The sequence below is a fragment of the Ochotona curzoniae genome, unplaced genomic scaffold (assembly GCF_017591425.1).
Source record: "Ochotona curzoniae isolate NIBS_2020 unplaced genomic scaffold, NIBS_Ocur_1.0 scaffold_4701, whole genome shotgun sequence".
Classification (NCBI taxonomy): domain Eukaryota; kingdom Metazoa; phylum Chordata; class Mammalia; order Lagomorpha; family Ochotonidae; genus Ochotona; species Ochotona curzoniae.
The window spans coordinates 42,237,449-42,261,832 of NW_024467122.1; the positions used below are offsets into that span (position 1 = coordinate 42,237,449).

At 36.1% G+C, this 24,384-nt stretch overlaps 3 protein-coding genes across 3 annotated transcripts; all 3 read left to right on the plus strand.

Annotated features, from left to right (window-relative positions):
• Nucleotides 1–1,982: 1,982 nt before the first annotated feature.
• On the plus strand, nucleotides 1,983–2,921 carry LOC121148817 (olfactory receptor 4K13-like). The gene has a single exon (XM_040969142.1). The coding sequence runs from the start codon at nucleotides 1,983–1,985 to the stop codon at nucleotides 2,919–2,921; it is 939 nt and encodes a 312-aa protein (XP_040825076.1).
• A 6,883-nt stretch (nucleotides 2,922–9,804) lies between these two features.
• LOC121149056 (olfactory receptor 4L1-like) lies at nucleotides 9,805–10,743 on the plus strand. The gene has a single exon (XM_040969483.1). The coding sequence runs from the start codon at nucleotides 9,805–9,807 to the stop codon at nucleotides 10,741–10,743; it is 939 nt and encodes a 312-aa protein (XP_040825417.1).
• Nucleotides 10,744–20,320: 9,577 nt separating this feature from the next.
• On the plus strand, nucleotides 20,321–21,247 carry LOC121148359 (olfactory receptor 4N5-like). Its single transcript, XM_040968421.1, has one exon. The coding sequence runs from the start codon at nucleotides 20,321–20,323 to the stop codon at nucleotides 21,245–21,247; it is 927 nt and encodes a 308-aa protein (XP_040824355.1).
• Nucleotides 21,248–24,384: the final 3,137 nt, after the last annotated feature.

Sequence of the window (24,384 nt, forward strand, 5' to 3'; positions counted from 1 at the left end):
AGTTTGAATTTTAAATCAGCTTGTCAGTTTCCTTTCAAAAAAGCAGTGCTGGAATTCAAATTTGGAATATGCTGAATATACTGATGAATATAAAAGTAGTTTCCATCTTCAGATCTTTTAGCACTGAACTTTTTTCACTCTTACAATAAATACTAGTGTTTAAAATGAGGGCAGAAAGAAAAAAGATATGCATGGAAGCAGAGATCTAAATTTGTACAATTATTTGATGAGAATTTGGGTATTATTTGAATAAATCAGGATGATGAAGAAATTTTGCTTCTAATGATATACGCTATTAAAATTACAATTTGTATTTGTGTTACATTTTTAGGGCAAGGTGTCACATGGAGTATTTTTTTTCACAAATAATGCACAAAATAGTAAGATGAAAACCTTACCTTTTCCTTTATTATTTTCTTTTTTCTTAACTAAAAATTGCAAAGCAAAATGAGATGGTTACTTGGCCTAGTGATTAGGATGCTGATTAAGGCACCTGTGTTTTTCATGTACCTCAATTTGGTACCCAGCTCCGGCTTCTGAATCCAGCTTCTTGCGAATGTGTACCTGGGGTGGCAGCAGGGTGTTCTTCAAGTAATTGGGTCCTCTGCCACCCATGTGGGGGATTTGAACTGATTTCTCAGCTCCTGAATCTATTCCTCACCCAGACCTAACCTTGACCATTTCGAAAGTAAGCTAATGATAGTGTTGTCCGTCTCTCCCTCACGAGTCAATCTCTTTCAAATAGTAAAGCACAAATATTTGTTAATAAAATTATGATGGTCTTTATTATATTGTCCTCTCATTTTTCTGAGTTCTTGAAAACAACTCAAAATATTTAAAATCTGAATTATGTGTCTTTCTGTTAGTAAGATTTTAGTCAGATATAAACCACTTCATGTAATTTCCACTTTTTGGTTCACTTCAACTGTTACTTCATGTGTTGCTGTCTTTTTTTCAGATATGCAGCATGTCTTATTCTTCCCCCATCCCCACTTTTTAAAAAATTCTGTTTAACATTATTCATGTTTAAATGGGTGTCACTTCACATGTTTAGCTTGTGGACATTTTTCCAACAAATCTCCCTTTGTTTTGCTGGAGTTCTGGATTTAAAATATGCATATAGTATTTTTGGGCAAAGTAAGCGCTCCATTTGCACGTTCAGCTGCTGGTTAGAGAAAGATCAGGGGAAGCCAGAAGTGGATTCCCATTAAGCTATTTGAGCATGAAGAACTTCTAGTCCAATAAACTCACTGGTCCAAAACCAGCCTTCTCCATCGGGGATGAATTGAGTATTTGATTTTTTCTCTCAGTTTAAAGAAAAGGAAAGTAAGAGTGTATTCGCATTGGAACAACATGGATTTATGTATATGAAAGATTCTTTGTCTCTGCTTCTCTGAGTTTGAGCAGCAACTACAGACTGAACTCCTCCATTGTCAGCCTTGCACACTCCAGCTCATCTGTTTTGCTTTTCTTGGTCCTTCTACTTCATTTGAAAAACTTTGGCTTCTAATTCACTTGCAAATCCCTTAAATATTGTACAGTGTACAAAATCATTTGCAATGTAAGTGTTGTCTTTGTCTGGGGAAAACCAATAAATCTTTCAAATTCAAAAAGGTGGTGGAGAACATCTATACCCTCTTTCAATCTGAGCTATTCACCTTCCTCAAGATGACCATGGATGGGAGTAATGTGCTGATGGTGTTATTGCTTTCCGAACATCTTGGCTTATGCCTGATGCTGTGTATAATCTCTTCTGAAATCTATGTTAATGGGAGAATTCTGTGTTTATTATTATTTGTATATCAGTATATATTTATATATTTGTATGTATGTATTATTAATCATTTTTAATTCTTTTTTATATGTTCATAGATTTTAGGAAGCTGAAGTGAGTGAATCTATGCTTCATTTCTCACTTTTTTTCCATAGAATTTAAAATATTTCCATTTTATTTTAGGTAACCTTTACTACCAGCCAAACAGATGGAAAGACAAAACCACTCCAACGTGTCTGAGTTTATTTTGTTAGGACTCACACAGTCCCATGAGTTACAGACTTTCTTTTTTGTATTTTTTTCTTTCATTTACATATTCATCGTGCTAGGTAACCTTGTAGTTATTTTGGTAGTGAAGTTGGATCCTCAGTTGCATTCTCCCATGTACTTCCTACTGGCCAACCTTTCCTTTATCGACATGTCTCTGGCCTCCTTTGCCACTCCTAAGATGCTCTATAATTTAATTAGTCAATATAAGACGATCTCCTATGATGGCTGCATGACACAGATGTTTTTCCTTCATCTTTTAGGCGGAAGTGAGATGATGTTGCTTGTAGCCATGGCACTTGATAGATACATTGCCATATGCAAGCCCCTCCACTACAAAAATATTATGAGTTCTCGTGCTTGCATCGGCCTTGCGCTTCTCTCCTGGAGTACGGGTTTTGTGCACACCATGAGTCAAATGGTTTTCACAGTGACTTTGCCGTTCTGTGGTCCTAACGTTGTGGATAGTTTTTTTTGTGATCTGCCACGCGTGATCAAACTTGCCTGCACTGACACTTACGTGTTGGAGCTGCTAGTAATTGCGGACAGTGGACTACTCTCCTTGTTCTGCTTCGTCTTTCTGTTCATCTCCTACAGCATCATCCTGCTGACTGTGCAGCACCGCTCCTCCAGCGGGTCGTCTAAGGCTCTGTCTACTCTTTCAGCTCACATTACAGTGGTTGTACTGTTCTTTGGACCTTGCATCTTTATCTACATTTGGCCATTCAGCAGGGTTTCTGCTGATAAGGTCCTCTCTGTATTTTACACAATTTTTACTCCGCTTTTAAATCCAATCATCTATACATTTAGGAATAAAGATATGAAGAAAGCATTGAGAAAAATAAATACCAAGTATGTAAGTTCCAGATTGAGTGTTTAAGTTACATAATATTATATTAAAAACAGAATTATATTGCCTTCATCATCTACATAGTTATCATCCAAAAATATCGACGTAGTGTGATTTTGAGTCCAGCAAAAGTCACATTTTGGCAAATGATAATCGTATTTCATATGAAAATATGCAATACACTATCTTGATTTGTCCATCAAAGTGCAAAATACAGTAATACACAATTTTTACATTATACTTTTAAGATTTTCTACAAATTTTACTTTTATTTTAAAGGTAATTCATTGTGTTCCAACAATATTAAGGGACACCAATGAAAAGGACATATTATTGTCAATAGAAAATAAACTGAGCATTGGAAATTTCAAAATCACACACTAGACATAACTATAAAGTATATGCTTTTCAAATCAAAGACATTTATCATGCATGCTTTAATTACATTCCTTTTTGTTTGTTTTCTATGCCCTCCATCACAAAATAATTCTCCAGATAAATAAATCTTTCCAACAAGAAGGTAAAAGAGTTTTCTCTTAATCTGGAAATAAAAATAGCCACCTATACATTTTGCATTCTTTTGTCTCTGATGAGATTATTGATCACAATTAACCAGGTACATTAGGACTTTTGTTCTAGTTTTTTAGCATTTATTATCAAATATTAGAATTTAATATTAGTTTAATTAGTATTGCATGTTAATACTAAATGCTAAAAAGCATTAATGTTCTTAGTATCTGTATTGAAATATTTGTTTATTTTCGTTTGAAAGGCACAATAACAGAGAGAAGGAGAGACAGAAAGGAAGTCTTTCATCCCTGGATGTAAGCAGCCTGGCTGCGGTGATTGGAAGCCGAGAGCCAGGAATCAGGAGCTGCTTCTTGTCTCTCGTGTGGGTGCAGGGGCCCCAGGGCTGGAGTCATTCTCTGCTCCTTATTTCAGGCCAGGAGCTGGATCAGAAGTGGAACTGCTGGGACATGAACAGGCTGCAAGTGGAGGCTTAGCTTACTAAGCTGTTGTTTTCTAATAACATGGGAAAGACCACGTCTGAAACAAAAGTGATTCACTATAATACCTCATAGTATTTGCAAGCCAGTAGTAAAAGTCAGCATTACATAACCTAACTTATAAAATTGGATTGCTTTTACCATGTAAACGATTACTCTCATTAGAAATCTTGGTGAAGACAAAGGAAAAATGCAGCCCGAATAAAGTCAAGGAGGTGTGAGCATTAACTTAGGATTTCTATAAAATATTTATTTAGTAATTTTTTATTTAGCCATCTAATCATTTACTGGTTGATGCACATCTAGATTCTTTGTAATTTTTATCTATCATCAGTGAAGTTTTGTGAGCAGTTTTAGGCAAGATTCTACATGTGCACATGCTTTTATTTATATCTTGGAATGAACTGACCAACTGATTTGGTGAGTTGGAGCTTAACTTTTTAAGAAACAGCAAACGATGTTTTATAGTGTTTGTAGCATTTAACATTCGCACCAAGAATATATAGATATTCCAGTTCCTCCATAGCTGCCATAAACTCATTGTAAAACATAATAGCATGACTTGAGGAAGAACAGGGTAGACTGTTTGGAATCTTTTGTGTTCATAGACTGCTGGAGTTCAGGGTCACACCCCGGGGACAGTGGTCTATGGATGGGCAACAGTCCCAGACCAAGGTCAAGGCCTGAGCGTGAGGGTCAACAGTTGGGCAATGGTCTAAAGCTACGAAACTGTCTACTTTAAGCTATTCTTGAGATGTTCAAGCTTGCTCTACTTCCAATCCAGTCTCGGAAAAGTAGCATAAGATGGCTCAAGTTTTTGGAACTTACTCATGTGGAACACCCACCAGAAGCTCCTGGCTCCTGGCTGCTGGCTTTGCCCCTTCCTGCCTGGCTGTTGGAGCCACCTTCAGGAATGAACTAGCAATTGAAAGACATCTCAATACTTCTCTGTTTTTCGTTTTCTCTCTCTGTATCTCTGACTTTCAAATATATATCTAAAAATTACCCTCAAAGTGGTTAGAAAAAAGTATAAAATCAATGTGAGGGAAGAGAAACTCCATTAAACTTAAGTGATCTATGCATGTTATAGCACAATCCATCAAACAGTACTCCCATGGCTGTTCTCACTAAGCCACAACCAAGAGAACCACAGCATCTTTTTGGGTGTTACAGTCAGTGTAAACATTTTCCCTGATCATAGTAGAACAACAGTCCAGGGTTTTAAAAATTCCCACTGAAATTTGGATTCCCAGAGCTCACCCCATTAAAACCCAACCATAAAGAGATTCACATCTTTTAAAAAGAGGTATAGTATACTGTGAAAAATGACACATACAGAACATAGAAAATAACAATCAAGCTTTAAAACTGCAGTATTCCTTTGCATAAGTTCATCCTACTGTGCTTTTAGAAAAGGTAAGTTAAAATACTATAGAGAGCTCATTAAAAATTTAGTGTCCCTTTTGAAAAATGTTATGTTAGTTGGAGTATAAAGTTTTGGCTTTGGAGGAACATAATGGCACATAATGGGAGACTATGGAATTATATTTCACAATGAGTTGGAATCAAGAATTTCTATGGAATTGAAAGAAAATATGCTTTATTCAGAACAATATTGCAGAGTAAATTTTGGTGGTTGAGAGGGATTAAATGAATACAATTGAAGGATATAAGTTCTTATTCTGAAAGGTCATACCCTTATTTAAAGTAATATAAAAACCAGTAACTTACACTAGTTTTACAGATGAGAGAGATTTTTCTTTTCCTTGAGTTTTCAGGCTGTGACAGAACATGTAAAAATGAATATCATATTTGTAGCTGAAGAAGGAGCTGTTAAGAGAGAATTAATTATCATAATGCTGTAGTTATATCTCTTATGTACTTATATCTCTTTATATAAAAGTTATCATAAGACCGTAAATGCAACTAAGCTTTTGTAAGAGTAAAGAAAAACAACCCGTTAGAAGTTCATATTCTAAATCTCATTATTCTAAATAGTTGGAGAAGCAGAATAGCAAGTTTCAAATCACACAAGGAAGACATGTACATATAAACTGCCTACTTGAAGAAATTTTTCAAACTACATTGAACTGTATCAATAATATTGTTCTTGATTTTTTTCAGAGTGAAATACATTTAATTCAAGAAGCTGTCCAGTACTAGAAAACTAGATTTAAAAATACTAAATTTATTTTAAAAATCTCAAGGGAAGCCATACAAAGTGTAGTTGTTTTATTGAGTATAATACACCTGTAAAATTCTCTGATTTTAGTACACACATCAGTGATTATTGGTACATATTGACTGGGTTGCACAACCATCAACACAATATTATTTTCAATCATTTCCACTATGTCAAGAAGAAAGCATCAACCTCTTACATAGTCTCCCCAGCCTCAGTTGATCATGTGTAGATATTTCATCGTGGGTATGTCTTTGTTTATATTTATTTTTCATCCTTTTTAAAATTACTTTTATTATTTTCTGTGATAAATTTTTGTAGCTATAGCGATTTTCCCTATTATCCTCCTCTTCTCCCTGCCCCGTTTCCCCTTCCATCCTTTTCCTTCTGTATTATTATGGTAGCATATTCCTTTACTTAGCTGCAAGTTTCACATTCTACTACTTAAGTACATCATAAAATTGTAGGTACAGACAATGATAGGAAATCTAGTACCGTATTGTCAAAGTACGTTGAATTGTCTCACTGGGTCTTTGTTTAAATTTCACATGATAGAATTATACAAGTTATCCTTCATGTCAGGCTTATTTTACTAAGCATAATGTTTTTGAGATTCATACTGTTTTAACACAAACATAAATGACTTTGAGTAACAGAATAAAGGATAAAATTATATTTGTTCTTCAAAAGGCAATAATGATAGTAGAATAAAATATTTACTTGAAAAAACATTTTTCAATTAATATATGTGGCATACACAAAATTTTACCTCCCACTATCTAATAAAAGCAAGTTTTGTTTCATTTCTCCCAAAACAGATATTCATGAAAAGTTCTCAGTAGTATGATCTTGATTATACAGGACTGTCTTAGAGCCAACCGTTTGCTCTCCGCTGTTCTCTACCTGCACAGGTGCTTACACCTACATGATCATCACCTCTTAATCAAGTTGTACTAAATTATGTTAAATTTTTGTTTAAGGTTTTGTAATATCATATCCCAGGGCACAAAATTCCATGTAAGCTATGTATCCTCTAACAATACCAGGTATATTCATTTGACCTAATAATCATTTACTTTCAGTTTTCCAAAGTTTATCTTATCATTGAAATTATGGAGAGCAAAATTCTTGCTCACTCACATAACCATGTAACAAACGCTCTTAAAGGTGTGATGCAATGGTTCTTCTAGAATGCTCCTCCATGGCAAAGCCCATCATCCAATAACCATCCATTTGCTCCTAGGTCGATCTACGAAGAGAGATTTGTTTTCAACTTTCATTCCCTTAATTTGTAAGTATCATCCATTTCTTAAAATTATCTAAGGCAAAGAAATAGGCAGGGAGTTAAAGTTGGATAATAGTGATAGTTGGATAATGATGATAGGTGAAAAAAACTGAGTAGAAGCAAAAGGAAGGAGAGAATTGCAGGTCATCGGGTAGGTGAGAACAGTACTGCCTATCCCACCTTCATCTCTTAATTCAGTACTTTTGCTATTTTCTGAATCACCATTCTTCCTGCTCTTCACTGTTAATTCTTTTTCCCATAAATGCCTCCACATTCTCCATGACTCACCTTATTTTTACTTACTGACTACAAAAGTAGTTGATGTGTTTTGAGGATAATAACATAGCTGAAAGTGTCTCTTGGAACTGATCTCCAGCTCTTCCAATTATTCATATTACAGATATCCTGTAGTAAATTAAGTTTATCTGACTTACTTCCCGTTTCTGATTAGATAACCATGTTTATTGAGATTGTAAACTTTCTCTATGAGACACTGATACTTTCACGTAAGAAAAGCAATGCAGTTAATTACAACACAGAAGGACTCAAATGTGTTAACTGAATTATATTCCCTACACAATTCATATGAAATGTGTGAAGTCAATCAATGCTGGATAATTTGACTATAAATATATATCCCTTTAATTGGGGGGGGGGATAGAAATGTAGTGTGTTGTTCTAACCCCAGTTCTCAGAACAGATTGACTGAACTTGAATACTAGTTTTAAGCTTTGTTAATTGTGTAACCATGAATAAATTATTACATAGTTTCAGCACCGGTTTCCTAATATGCAACATGAGGATAATAAGAGTGCTTATATTGTATGGTTGTTGCAAGCATTAACTATATTCAGATACATGGAATATTTAGAATTCAGTACATAAACAGTAATCACTCTGTGTCTTACAGAAATTATCTGCAGATCTCAAAAAAGACAATTTGGTATTGTATTTTCTAACATAAACAGAATTTAAACTTCAAGACTGAATCACTTTACTACTTACAAGCAAACACATTTCTACAACACAAGCTCAGCACTGTGGGCAGTTGTAACACAAAGAAATGGGCAGATTAGAAAAGATCTGCAGGTTTGCAAAATTCTTAGAATAGCACATCATAGAAGTTATAAAGCAGAATTAGTTTCAATGAATTAAAGAACTTTCTCTCATATTGAAAGTATCTCCTGATTAGTGTGTTTATATTGGTTAGCTTGTTTTAGAATCATGGAGTAGCCTTCATAAATTATTTCATTGACATTGAATAAAGAAATTCCCTCATTTTTCAAATCTTACATTCCTTCCACAGAGAGCACCATAATCCCAACAGCTGGGTATATGGATCTGTAGTAACAAAACAAAATAAATAGTAGTTCCTACTAATTTTTGTATGTCAACAAATTGTTAGTCTATCATTGCATAGACTAAATCAATAAGAAATGAAACTTTGTCCCCTCACTTGCTTTAGATTAATCTCAAAATGTAAACATTTGTGAATTTATATATTTAAAAGTGAAATAACAGTGGTCCTAGTGGCGTAATGGCTAAGCTGCTGGTTGGGACAACAGCACCCCACATTAGAGTACTATGTTCAAGTCCTGAGTTGGCTAGTGATTCAACTTCCAGCTAATGCATATCCTGGGTGGTGCCCGGTGATTGCTCTAGTACTTGAGTCCCCACTGGTCACACAGCAAACTGAAGTGGAGTTTCTGGCTCCTGACTTCATCTTGCCCAACTCTGGATGCTGGGAACTTTTGGAGAGTGAATCAATAGATGCCAAGTCTCTCTGTGTGTGATTATTACTTTAAATAAATAAATAAAATTTTCTCTAAAAGCATTTTATGCCAAGAACAGAAATTAAATACTCCAAGACCTCACTTACATCTTGAATTTTAAACCATTGATATCACAGAAGGTGAAAGCATGATGATTGGAGCAGGAAGGAGGAGAAATGATTGACCACCAGGCACTAAGTTATTATTAGTTATTAATATAAGTTATGAATTTGTATTGCAGAGAGGGTGACTATGGATAACCACAGTGTACTATCTGTTTCTCACAAAAGAAAAGATTTTGCATGAATTTTGAGTGTTTCACAATAAAGAAATGTTAAAGCTTAAGAATATAGGAATATTTACCCTAAGTGAACATTATGCAATGCAGGCATGTATCAAAATATCCCATATCCTTTAAATGCATATGCTTTAATGTCAGTTAATTTTTCTTACACTATAAAAGAGAAAAATAAAACCATGGATGATTTTCAAATTCTTTACACCAAATGAAGCTTATTGTATAATTCCAAAGTAATTAACTAATAAAATTATAAGCATTCATGCCATCAATAATTACCACCAATTACTAACAGGAAAACATTGGTGCTAACTATGTTTTTTCCCCTTTGTATAATAAAGAATTTCCAGAACCTTTTGCATTGAGTAAATGGAGCATATAAATGGAACTGTGGTGACTGAATTTATTTTACTGGGATTTTCTATACGATGGGAACTCCAAATTTTCTTCTTTGTGACATTTACCTTGATCTACAGTGCTACTGTGGTGGGGAACATCCTCATTATGGTCACAGTGACATTCAGTTCCACCCTACATTCCCCTATGTATTTTCTCCTGGGAAATCTCTCTTTTCTGGACATGTGTCTCTCCACAGCCACAACACCCAAGATGATCGCAAATTTGCTCACTAAGTACAAGACCATCTCCTTATGGGGCTGCATGGCTCAAATGTTCTTTATGCACTTCTTTGGGGGTGCTGAGATGACTCTTTTGATAGCCATGGCGTTTGACAGGTATGTTGCAATATGCAAACCCTTGCACTACAGGACAATCATGAACCACAGGTTGCTCAGTGGATTTGTGATGCTTTCATGGGTAATCGGGTTTATACACACTACGAGCCAGATGATATTAACTGTGAACTTGCCTTTTTGTGACCGCAATGTCATAGACAACATATTTTGTGACCTTCCCCTGGTGATCAAGCTTGCCTGTGTTGAAACATATACCCTGGAATTATTTGTCATCGCTGACAGTGGACTACTCTCTTTCATCTGTTTCATCTTGTTGCTTTTCTCCTACACCGTCATCCTGGTCACTGTGCGGAAAAGGTCCTCTGCAGGACTTTCCAAGGCTCTGTCCACGTTGTCTGCCCACATCATTGTGGTCACTTTGTTCTTTGGACCTTGTATCTTTATCTATGCCTGGCCATTCGGTCGCTTTGCAAGCAATAAAACCCTGGCTGTCTTTTACACTGTTATGACACCTTTATTGAATCCTATTATTTATACCTTAAGAAATCAGAAAATGCAAGTGGCCATGAGAAAGTTACGATTTCAATATGTTAGCTCCTCACACAACTTCTAGATTTCAGCACTCTATAATTAACATAATTTTCAAATACTTTGACAGAGTAACATGAATATGTATTTTGTCAAAAGCATCATTACTTTAAATTACTTTCAATCATTGCTTTAAATAAGTTAAAGCTATTGTAACACCTCTAATAGGGACAATTTAAGATCTGGGGCAAAGCAGAAATATAAAATATTCTCATAGACATTTTATATGTATTCTAGTGAAGAATTAACTAACTATAAAAGAATGTGTATATTATAAAAATAATTTTAATTGATATGGAAAACTAGAAGCATTCACAAATCTATCCAGCAGTTATTAGATGCCATGAAGATATCATGATGAAAATAATGTTAATGATGGGGAAATAGACTTTTAATTTATTGAATCAAAGATGCAAATTAATACTAAATTGGCAAAATCAAAATATAGTAGGTATAAGATCCCAGCTAAGAAAACCAATGAAAAGACTATTTCAACACAGTAAGAAATATACCATGTGAGATCTGATGATTTGTATATGGGCAGGCATAGCTTACTTGCAAATCTAAATAAATAGAAATAAAAGCAAAAGCACACATATTTATTTTTTAAAATATCACATGGCTTTACCTTCCAGGGCATTTTCATAGAAGTGGCACATAATAATTCTAAAACAAATGAATGAATGAGATAAAGCAAATCTAGAATCCTTTCTACTAGGAATTACGTGAATTTCTGCTGCTTTGACAAGTAGCTATCTTGCAGGCTTACATTATCACATGCTTAATATTAAGAAAATTTCAAACACTTGTATAGTAAAATATCCCTAACACCCATGGATAAAATTACACTGCACCTGACAAAGTGTAAGAGTTTTATGTCCTCACTACAGTAGATTCAAGCTGTTAAAACCCTTGCTCGTTTAGGTATACTAAGAGAATGCTAAAAAGCAAATAGTAAGCAAGTTAGTAAGATACTTTAAGATTGTAATTGAGTATGAGAAAATGTAACAGAAAAGCATAGTTCCAAAATCCATTGTGGATCAAGAGAAAAATACATGACCACTTTGTGGAATCATAATCAAAATGTATTATCTTTAACATCAGGAAAACCTAACTTCATTGTGGTACTTCTTATCAACATTTACACATGTGGGGATATTCTTGTGGCTTACAATAGCGCCTCATTAAATGATGTGTAGTTACATAAATATAAAGATAAATCATCATCAACAGCATCAAACCTTAACTTTATCGAAACTTTTTAGAATTCCTGCATATTTTATATCAAGTATCAATGATTGAGAATAGAAGATAACCAACCCTGAGCCCCAGTAGAGATCCTGAATTCCTTTCCAGGAAGGTAAACCAGCCCCGAATCTTTCTTGGCCTACTCTAAGAATCTCCAGAATACCATTCTCCAGGACTCCTACAAACAGAATCCGAAAGCAACTGGGCTCAGGGAGAGAGAGGCAGTGCACACCAGCATGAGGTGTCAGACTCTCACAGAAGAAAAACAAAAGAGGAAAAAGAAAAGGTAAGACAGTGTCAGGGAGAAGTAGGGAGAAAGATTTTTTTAAGAAGTCCATTTCAACTTTGTTCTGTGGAAATTAAAATAAAGGTTTCCCTCAGATGAGTTTGTCTGATCATTGCATTTTAATGTATTTGAACGCGGGGATTGAAGGCACGACCCTTCAGCAGAAGCAAACACAAACATTCACTGATCAAAAAAAAGAATACTTTCAAATATGTCACACTGATCCCTGAGAGAAAGATTTTAGAAGAACTCACAGTAAAAAAAAAAAAAAAAAAAAAAAGAAATTTACAAGACAGAAACCAAAGAGGAAAAATAAAAGTCTAACGCAAACCTAAGTCAGAAAATCATGTTACAAATACTAAAAATGGTAATTTTGGAGAGCAAGTATGACAGTCTCACGTTTAGTAAGTTTCAAAAAAATAAAAGCACAAATTAAAAACTAAGAAAAGAGACGGGTGCTTTGGCACAGCCATCAAGACAGGGCTTGAGGCGCCTGCATTCACAGAAGGCCTGTGTTCCATTCCCAGCCCTCTGCTGACATGCACCCTAGCAGGAAGCAGATGGCGTCAAGCACTTGGGTCTCTGCCACTTACGCGGAGCGCCAAAGTTGAGTTTGCAATTCCTGGCTTCATCCTGACCCAGGCCTGTCTGAGGTCGGAATTGGGGAAAGTGAGTCAGAGAATGTTTTGTGTTCTGACCTGAGCCTAACACGTGTGTATTGGCTAAGCACTTGTGTATTTCTGAAGCAGCCTAACTGCAGTAGGCATCCAGCCTAGTGGTCCTGTGCCTCCCCTGCCTGAAGGAAAGGCTCTCTCTGCACACACTGAAGTGAGCCAGTGATAAATTTTTATAGCCAGTGTTCAATTATATTCTCCAGGGTCAAAGAAGGCCTCAGGGAAAGATAATTTTAGTTGGCTGTGCTTAATAGACATCTTGTTATTTATTTTTCTCATATTTTCTTTTATATTCTTCTGTGCTATATATGCCCTTAATTTGCCTTATGTTTTAAAAATAAACCAGTAACTACATTTACAATTCTAGGCATTTCTTAGGATAAAAAGCAAATGACCAATGGACACATGAAAAATAGTGCAAATAAGAACAGCAATAAGGCTTCACCTCACCCCAGTTAGAAAGGCTATCATCCAAAAATCAACGAAACAACAAATTCTGGTGAGGATGTGAGGAAAATGTCCCTTAACCTATTATTTGTCAGCATGTAAATCAGTACAATCATTGTGGAATACAGTACAGAGATTCCTCAGAAATCTACAAATAGATCCACCATAGAACCATCTCATTCTTGGCAATTTCCTTAAATGAAATGAAGTTAGCATATAAAAAAGTTATTTGTTCCCCACGTTTATTATAGATTAATTCCCCATAGCTAGCTTATGGAATTAACGCATCAACTGATGACTAGATTAGAAAAGTCCCATGGTCTACACAAGCCATGAAAATAATAAAATCCTGTCTTTTGAGACAATATTGATACAATTGAAAACTATAATATTTCATAAAACAAGTCTGTCCCAAAGAAAAACAAGCATCAAGTATTCTCTGTGTGTCAATCTATATATTATGCAAAACATGGATAGGAATGAAATGGTCATTTTTATGATGTAATTGTTGATTTTAGCCATTGTTTGTATTCCTGTGGAACTACGGTCTCCTTACATTTTATTTGTTAAATACTATGGTTAGTGGTTAATTAAGCCTTTGACAATAGACTGGATTAAAGCTGTATCTTTACAAAAACTGATGAAGAGAGAGGAGGGCAGGAGGGATGTCTGGGGAAGTGAAGAAGTGTGGTTAACTTCTTGGGATTGTACCTATGGAATGCCTGAGATATGTTCTCACTATATTAATTTTTTAAATTAAAATCTGGAAAAGACATCACAACCTCATAGTTTCAAGCTCTGAAGCAAAACATAACATTTTCAAGCAAGAACACATTCCAAAGATTTCCTATGGTGGAAAATGGTCACTGAAATGAGAAGCCTGCGGATGAAAGGAGGGAAAATGGCAAACAACAGCTGTCTGCCTCCTCCCTACTCTTTCCCCTTCTCCTCAGTGTTTAAATACCTCATTGACAATCTCTGGCCAAACTAGGTATAAGCTTGATTGAAAACAGATGTACATTACATTTATTTTGTGAATTTAACATTTGTATTTTAAAATGGTTTAAATTTGCCTCATTTTTCTTTTTAATACAAAATAAAATGAAAGTAAATTATTTTATGATAAAAAAAATTTTCTCTCCTACCCGTTACTCTTTAATTGTGTGCTGTCTGCACTGTGGTACAGTGAGTTAAGTCTCCACCTGCAATACCAGTATTGCATGTGAGCACTGGTTTGAGACCTCGTTAAAGTGTCTGGTAACAACATGGTCCAAGTCTTTGGCCCTGCCACCCACGTGGAGACCTGGATAGAGCTCTTGGAGACTAGCTCAAGCTCTTAGAGACATTTGGGCAGTGAATCAGTGGGTGAAAGATTTTTCTCTCTCCTCCCTGGCCCTCCAAACTCTGCCTTTCAAAAAAAAAATCTTAAGGAAAGCTTAAAAAATTATAAGTATGAAGGAACACAGGAACTATATCTTCGAATAAATGAATAATTTATTCTTTTGTTGAGACGGAACATTCCCACAATAAGACTGGCCTGGACAGCACCAGTTTTTAAGGACAGTTATTTCTGAGAATCTTTGAGTATAAGTTATTATCTCTCTAACTCTTACATACCAAAATCATGTAATAACATATTTACTATTAGCTTGTTTTACTTTACTTTTTACAACACATTAGTGGCTTCTCATCACTTCCGTAAGTGAGTATAACAAAATCTAAAATAGCCTCCCCACACTTAATGATGTTCATTGTGAAGTTTATTCATAGTGTCATCAATGGAATGATTCTAAACTTTAACATGACCCAGCGAGGCTGTAGCTGGCACATGGTTAGATTATTTAAGCCTTAGATTGTTTTGCATTTTTGCCTGATTCTGAGTGAGAGTTTTAAAATTCCCATTAGTAGCACTCTACAGGTGTAGAATATTTGCAACACCCCAGAGCATATCCTGTAGATTGCATCACGAATGAGTTGAGCAGAATGCAGAATCAACAGGGTGGCAACGTGAGCGTTTCTATTTAAGGAGTAACACTGGCATGGTCAGCTGGTTTCCCTTTCATCACATGGAGGAGGATAGGCACTTGTTTAAGAGTAGCACTGGACTTCTGAAAAGGTGAACATTTTGGCCATTCTTTTTTAAAAGAAAGAGAGAAAAAATAGCACCATTCATATTAGATCTCTTTTATTTTGAAATTCACAACAATATTTTGACAGAAAATAGTGAGAGCTCCAAAATAGATGCATTGCACTTTATACCCTATTGTTCAAATAAACCTCCTTCAAAGTCTGATGCCAAGAATTAAAGAAGCTCAAACTGAAACACTACTGTTAGAAATTACAAAATTAAACAGCTAAGAGCTTTGAAAAATTCAACCATCTTATCTTGAATATTAATGTGATATAAATGATTGTTTTCTCCCATTAGAAATTATCAGAAGAGAAGAAATCAGTAAGTACCGACTGCCACAGATCTCAGTGACTTGGTAAGTGTGCAAACCTCTCAGCGCCAATACTCATTTAACATGATTTCTTTTTTTTAAACATGATTTCTTGTCTGACATAGAGTCTTATAATCCAGCAAAGAATGGGCCTCCAAAATAAAAAAAAACCCTTTATTCCTCAATTCTGGCTAACCAAGCAGTCTTTACATGGGCCTTCCTTTGAACGCTTTCCTGTTGCTACTGTGAAATTCACTTAGATTTTAACAGTCACTGTCTCCCACACAGTCAAGGACAGCGACAAAAGATCACCTAACATTTCTTACTCAAATTTTTCTAATTACTGAATGTTTTCTATATTAATCCAGTTTAAATAGATGCATTGGCTACCCATATACTTATTTGGTCTTCATATTAATTACATGGAATAAAAAGTTTAAATATTATTTCTCATGCATAGATTTAAAAAATTGGCTCTTAAGGACTGGAGAACCTACCTAAATTGATACAATTAATTGAAGATATTAAAAATGGAGAATAAATGCCAAATCAAGCTCTTTTTATAACCTCTGAAAATCTTTCACTATTTGGCACTATGAAAGTTTCTATCATGTAAATTAACCATTAAGTAATTACTGGGTAAATATTTATATAGGAATCCTAATCTTCAATAATGTCCTCAACATCTGTATTGATTACATTCGTTTTGCGTATGATTCCCATTTTTCAAATTTGGTACATCTTAAATAACTAAAAGTGTGGAGTTGCTACAGTATTTTGAAATAACTCTCATTTTCTTTTTTTTTTTTAATTTTAATCATTTTCAAACTTATCTTAAGTTTATTCATTTGGCTGAAAAACAATAAAATTGTATACAGCCCACAGCTCTGCCATCCCATCTCCCTGCTCAGCAGGGACCTTATCTGTCAGCAGTCACAGCTTTTACTACTTTTGAGCATAAGGCAAATGCCATTCTGTTTTCTGTCTGTCAATTTGTCATTTCTACAGATTTTTCTACAAAGTTAATCCTCGATTTATGAGCTTCTATGATGTGAACATGTCACCTAGCATAGTGTGTTTGGGTCTCATATACATTGTTGCAGGTATAAGTGTTTAACTCATTTAATTGAAGAGTTGCAATCCCATGTATCTGTAGCAGTTTGAAATTAAGTATTAAAATCACCCATTCCAATATTAAAACAGGCAAAAGTGTCAAACCTAAGTTTCTATTTGTAAAATGTGTTTGTGTAATCAAATTAGAAATAATTAAAATATGAAAATATTTTTAAGCACAGCTTACATGATGTATGGAGAAGTTCCACTGTTTCTACAAACCCATGGGATTATTATACACAGGCTGGGTTTAGTACATATCACTTTGGAGAAAACTATGTAAAACTGGCTCTAATTTTGGGTTTCTCTAGGAAGGCTATAATTGTTAATACTTAGGTAATATTAATGTCTATAAACTAAACTATTGAGACAAACAATACAATGAATATTTAAGTGCCTAAACAAAATAGTATCAATTTGTGAGTTGCTAATACTCATTTCTTCTTACCACTTGCTAGTGTGAATAAGGAAGAAAACTCATTGCAAATATAAGAAACTTAACTGTAAACATTTTATTTTCTCATATTTTATATTTCATATGGCTAATTCCAGTTTTTTCTTTAACTTTGTTAATTGAATAATCAATGTAATTTAATCAATATGAATTTGTATTATGTAAGAATATTTGTGGAAAGGACATTTCAGACCATCGCATAGTTTTAATGACCTGTGACTATTTTAAAGTTTACTCTGCATGAGTGAAGTTGAACATCTTTTCCTTTGATTATTGCTTGCAGACCTTGCTACATTCCTGCTGAACTATGGTCTTTTTTATTTGTTGAGTTTTTTATTTAGTGGAGCATTAAGCCTTTGAGTATAATGAAAATTTAAAATGTCATCTCAAAAATAGCAAATAAAATACGGTTAAAATGTCATATTTTTCTATGTAATTGTGTTCTTTTTACTTTACTTTTTATTTTTCATTTCACTTAATAGCTGTGCATATCTATGGGATATGGCATTGCTCTCTTATTTCCTATTATGTAGGGGAGGGAATCTAGTATCTTGCTGTCATGGAGTATTTAATAGTTTCATTTGGCTCTTTCTTTTATTCTTGAGTAGAAATGTATACTGAAGCACTTCCGTATGCCTCAGTACTGTAGGCTCCATTACACTGCTTACGAGGGTGTATGTGCATTTTGAACTCATATTTTGAACCGGGTTAGTATGATGCTTCAAGCTTTATTTTATTGTTTAAGATTATGCCTAAAGGTAGTCTTTGTAGTTCTATATGAATTTTATGATTGTCTTTTTTTTTTTACTATTGTGAAGAATGTCATTGGTACATAAGGATTATGTGGAATGTTAATTATTCCAATCTACAGCTATGAGTATCTTACTATTAATTTATATCTTCTTCATTTTCTAAATGCATTATAGATTGAACTATTATTATCTAATTAATTTGCTATATTAAATAATTTTTTCTTATTATTTTAAGATGATTTTTATTGATTTTATACCACGTAACTTTATTTAATTTATTCATTAGTTGTAACCATTATTATGGTGGAGTCTTCAGTGTTTTCTACATACAAGATCATTATGCCTGATAACAGTGACAAATCAACTTTCCCCTTTCCAATATTGTTGCTTTTCATTTATTTCTCTTGCTTAAATTATCTGCCTTGTATTTCCATTACTTTGTTGATAGTGAGTTGAGTGGTGAAAATGAGCATCCCTCTTTTGTTCTAGACCTTCAAGACAAATGTTAGCTTTTTCTCCTTGGAAGTGATGTTGGGCAGGGGGTATGGTTGTTGTTTATTAACTTTATTCAGTTCAAATTTGTTCCTTCTATATTTCAGTTGTTGAGCGTACTTGTCATGAGATGTTGAATTTCACCCAAGAATCTGTTTCTTCTGCTATTTACTTCTAGGTTTATTTCATTGTGATCAGCAAAGACACCTGATATGAGCCTGAGGGAGGTGTAATAGTCTGCCACCACAGCCAAGAAAGGACCTGCAGAGCTGACCAGCTGGAAACCCTGTATGTTGCTTTGCTTGAGATGTGTGTGGCAGTGGAGGAAGGTGTAGAGGGTCGGTTGCAATGACTCTGTATGACACATCTCTGGGGGTGGCGTTGTTTCAGGTTGAGAGTGGCTGGTGACTTCAAGGATAGTGAAAATGGTGAAATGATACAAGAACCACAGAGGCAGAATTATAATGCCTGCTTGCCCCCAGAGCAGGACACATTCTAGTGCTAGCTTCATTTCTGAAATGGTTCATGCAATAGTAAGGATATCAGTGGTGTAATATGGGCACCTTCCATGGGAGGATCAAAGCCAGTATAAACTCCCAACAACCTCAGACAGGACTTGGAGCCTGTGAGGGCTACAGTATTTTCTAGCATCAAGACTGTCAGTTTTCTTGGAATTGATTGGACGTGTGGGGAACTTCCTGCTTATTTTTTCCACACAGGAGAAAATCCCTAACGCTCTGAGATCATCCTTGCTGGGGAGAGGATCCCTCAGCCAGCGAGCACTCTGTTTTTCTCTGCAGCCATATAGGTTTCTGTGTTGCACGGATCTCACCCACTCAAGCTCTTCCTTTCAAAAGCTCTTGTTGCTGATTACTTCTTGTGTGGAAGGAATGAGCCGTAGGTTATCAGCCATTATTCTGGTAACTGTAATTCTTACCTGTGAGGAAGAAGCAGATTATGGACATAGAGTGACCAAATGAGAATTAATTTGCACCATTTGGAATTTAAGAATAATTCAAGAAAAAGAGGACATAAAGGGATCCAGCCGGGGTGCAACTATGTGATCATCTCTAAGTTAGGTGCAATGTAGAATTCTGTTTGAAATCTTCGTAACCTTTGAATACGGAGGAGGTCTGTATAGAAACACCAAAGCAGAGTAACCAACTAACTCACACATAAATTAATATGTGTATATATTCCAACATGCGATTGTTTAACAGTAGATTTAAAAAAAAAATCCTATAGGAAATGAAGGGAAAAAACAACTGCCAAAGTGCTTGATTATGTGAGGATAAGAGAAGGGATCAATATCAAGCAACTATTTACCACAAGGAGCAGCAAAATATAGGAATAAAAAATAGAGAATTGTAATTGTGGCTGATTTTTCTTGATCAACAAATTTCTAGTATAGCGTCAGAAAACTGCCTTATGGTCCAATAGAAGTAAGTTACATCAAAGTGTATAATTAACTAGAAACTAACGTGTGCCCAGAATAATAATGTCCTAATGAGTAATTGAGTACAGATGGATCCATGATCTCCTGTGCATTAGAATATGGTGCACAAATTGCTTTCAGAGACTATTGTGGAGTGCAACAAATACTGTTCTTCTCTGGAGTTGGAGTTATGAAACAAATAAAAAGGATCATTACAGAAGTTCACACTTGGTTTTGGCTTTTCAGTAGATTGAGAAGTGATGGAGGCAGAGAACAGCACAATGGTGACAGAGTTCATCCTCCTTGGTCTGACGCAGTCTCACGATGTTCAACTCCTCGTCTTTGTGCTGGTCTTCATTTTCTACCTCATTATTCTCCCTGGCAATTTCCTCATCATCCTCACCATAAGATCAGACCCTGGGCTCTCTGCTCCCCTTTACTTCTTCCTGGGCAACTTGGCCTTCCTGGATGTGTCCTACTCCTTCATCGTGGCTCCCAGGATGCTGGTGGACTTCTTCTCTGAGAAGAAAGTCATCTCCTACAGAGGCTGCATCACTCAGCTCTTTTTCCTGCACTTCCTGGGAGTTGGGGAGATGTTTCTTCTTGTGGTGATGGCCTTTGACCGCTACATCGCCATCTGCCGGCCGTTACACTATTCGACCCTCATGAAGCCCAGTGTCTGTTATGCATTGCTGTTGATCCTATGGATTGGGGGCTTTGCCCACTCCATTGTGCAAGTGGCCCTAATCCTGCACTTGCCTTTCTGTGGCCCCAACAGGCTGGATAACTTCTTCTGTGACGTCCCACAGGTCATCAAGCTGGCCTGCACGGACACCTTCGTAGTGGAGTTACTGATGGTCTCCAACAGTGGGCTGCTCACCCTCCTGTGCTTCCTGGGGCTTCTGGCTTCCTACGCTGTCATCCTGTGCCGTGTGAAGGGTCACTCCTCTGAGGGGAAGAGCAAGGCAGTCTCCACATGCACCACACACATCATCATTGTGTTCCTCATGTTTGGCCCTGCCATTTTTATCTACACTCGCCCCTTCCGGGCTTTCCCAGCTGACAAAGTGGTTTCTCTTTTCCACACAGTCATCTTTCCCTTAATGAATCCTGTGATATATACACTTCGCAATCATGAAGTCAAAGTCTCCATGAGGAAAATGCTATATCGGCACATAGTTTTATGAATTAATTGCAGGGTGGCAAAAATAAGAACTGAAAACTACAGTTAGCTTAAAGACATTATCTATTTTTCTCGTATTGAATTGTGTGATTACTTAATATTTGCCTTTATTAAGTACTTCCATTTTTCATGCACAATTCTCAGTTTATAGAATATACACAGAATGGGCAATTATTTGTAAGAAAACAGCAAAACAGATATGGGACATGGCATGATAGCCTAAAGAGTAAAGTCTTCGCATTGCATGTGCCAGGATACCATATGGGCACCCATCCATACCCCAGCTGCTTCACTTCCCATCCAGCACCCTGCTCATGATGTAGAAAAGCAGTGAAGGCTGGCCCCAAACCTTGGGACCCTGTACCCAAATGGAAGACCCAGAGGAAGTTCCTGTCTCCTGGCTTCAGATTGTTCAGCTCTGGCTGTTGCTGCCACTTGGGGAATGAATCAGCAGACAACAGATCTTTCTCTCTGTATCTCCACTCTATATATCCTCCTTGTCAATAAAAATAAAGATTTTCTGAAAAGAAAAAAGAAATTATAACTAGCACAAACACTAGAGATCTTAGGTCTTGGTATATTTGGAGCTTTTCTAGTGTTATTTGCTATTATCGCATAAAGCAAAACTGCTAAATTCTGTGCTGTCTCTACACAATCACATCATTTCTAAATTTATGTGTTAAATTCATGAATTGGAAGTTGTGAGAATACATCATGATCTGATTTTAATTCTGGAGGATATGAATCAGTCAGAGGTGGATTGAGTGCTATAGAGTGTAAGTCAACTTCAACCCAATGAATCTCTATTAAGATCAGGGCAAGTTTCATAAAAATTAGCTGACATGTTAGCCTTAGTAAATTTTTGCGAGGGTCTGAGCTATGCAAAATAAATTATCTAGCTGTATCTCTCACTTCTTCTTACTAGGCAACAGAAGCATCACCTCAGCTGCCATAATTAAAATATTTACATATTAAAAGCATTTCACTTTTCTCTCTGTTTCTCCTTTCTCTGTAAAAATCAGTGTTTAAGAAAAAAAAAAGAGAAAGTACCTATTTTTTTAAAGGTGGTTAGGGAGTTAGTTAATGTTCCACCTGCAAGTGTTAGGATCAAATATGGGCAGCAGCTCCAGTCCTGGCTGCTCCATTTCTGATCCAGCTCCTTGCAAATGAGTGTGAGAAAGCACTAGAGGATGGTGAGTTCCTGGACCCATGAGGGAGACACACCAAAGCTCCTGGCTCTCAGCATCCAATCAGCTTACCTCCGGTAGTTGTGGTTATCAGGGGAGTGAGCTAGTGGAAGGAAGAGCTTTCTATCTCTCTTTCTCTCTCTAAAATTCTCCCTTTCCAACAACAATAAATAAATCTTAAAAATATGCTCCTAAGAAGGGAAATTTACCGCGTCTCAAAACAGCAATGGTTTAAGAGGAGTAATTACTATATTAATTTAGAGAGACATAGATGAAAACTCATTTGAGATAAGTAACATGTACTGGAATCTGTTCAAGACACAACTACTAATAAACTGTAGCCATAGTTTTAAAAATATCACTAGAAACACCCAAAGACATAAATGTATCATCGAAATGTAGGGGAAAAAACTAGAATACACCCAGTTACTCTCCAGAATATGAATTTTTTTTAAAGATTTATTCTATTTTTATTGGAAAGGTGGATATACAGAGAGGAGAGACAGAGAGGAAGATCCCCCGACCAATGATTCACTCCCCAAGTGAGCGCAACGGCTGATGCTATGCCGATCCGAAGCCAGGAGCCTCTTCTGGTCTCCCACACAGGTGCAGGGTTCCAAAGCTTTGGGCTGTCCTCCTCTGCTTTCCCAGGCCACAGGCAGGGAGCTGGATGGGAAGTCGGGCTGCTGTGGTTAGAACTGGCGACCGTATGGGATCCCGGATGTGCAAGTCAAGGACCTTAACCACTGCGCCACTGTGCCACTGTGCCACTGCGCCACTGCGCCACTGCGCCACTGCGCCACCCGGCCGGGCCCAGAGTATGAAATTTAATAACAATAATATCACAAAAAACAATGATCATTATGTCCCAAGGAAGCACAAGAAAATGATTTAAAAACAGGTAAAAAGGTAGAGAATCAAAAGACAAGTGAACTGGAAGTTAAGTCAGCAGAAAATGTAAGTAATCCAATTGAAATGCAAATAGGTAAACAATGGAAAATAAAGAAAATGTAGCTAGGCAAAGTTAAAATAAAGTTAACATCTTAATAGAGTTGCAAAAACAGAGAATGAGAAAGTTATGAAATTTGAAGAATTAAGGAAACAATCAGGCCTAATGCAATGGCTTACTGGCTAAATCCTTATTTTTCAGGCACCAGGATCCCATATGGGTACTGGTTTATGCCCTGGCTGCTCCACTTCCCATCTAGCTTCCTGCTTATGGCCTGAGAAAGCAGAGGATGGCTTTCAGTGGTGAGGAGGATGGCATCTGGGTAGTTTCCATGTCTTTGCTATTGTAGATTGTGATGCTGTAAATATATGAGTGGAGTTAATTTTATCATATGCAGATTTCTTTTCCTTTGGGTATATTCCTAGAAGTGAGATAGCTGGGTCATTCAGCAGGTTGGTTTTCAATTCTTAGCACTGTCCATAGTGAGTTCCATAGTGGTTGTAATAGTCTATACTCCAACCAACAGTGAAAGAGGGTACCTTTCTCCCCACATCCATGCCTGCAGATGTTGTTAATAGAGTTTTGAATATAGGTCAATCTCACTGGAGTTAAGTGGAACCTCAATGTGGTTTTCATTTGTATTTTCCTGACAGCTAGGGAGCTTGAGCATCTTTTCATATGTCTGTTAGCCATTTGAATCTGTTTCTTTTTTTTTAAATGTCCATTTCCTTTGCCAATTTCTTCACAGGGTTGCTTGTTTTACTGTCGTTGAGTCTCTGAGGCTCTTTGTAAATCCTAGACATGAATCCCCTATTACTTGTGTAGTGAGCAAAGATTTTCTCCCATTCTGTTGGTTGCCTTTTCACTTTGTTGATCATTTCCTTTGCTGTACAGAAGCTTTTTAGATTGATATAATCCCATTTGTTTATTTTGGGTTTGACAGCTCGTGTTTTTGGTGACTTTTCTAAGCAATCTTTCACAGCACCTACATCTTGGAGAGTGCAT

Bases quoted from the DNA above. Each gene is read 5' to 3' on its own strand.
- LOC121149056 (XM_040969483.1), top strand. From the start codon at position 9,805: ATGGAGCATATAAATGGAACTGTGGTGACTGAATTTATTTTACTGGGA.
- LOC121148359 (XM_040968421.1), top strand. From the start codon at position 20,321: ATGGAGGCAGAGAACAGCACAATGGTGACAGAGTTCATCCTCCTTGGT.
- LOC121148817 (XM_040969142.1), top strand. From the start codon at position 1,983: ATGGAAAGACAAAACCACTCCAACGTGTCTGAGTTTATTTTGTTAGGA.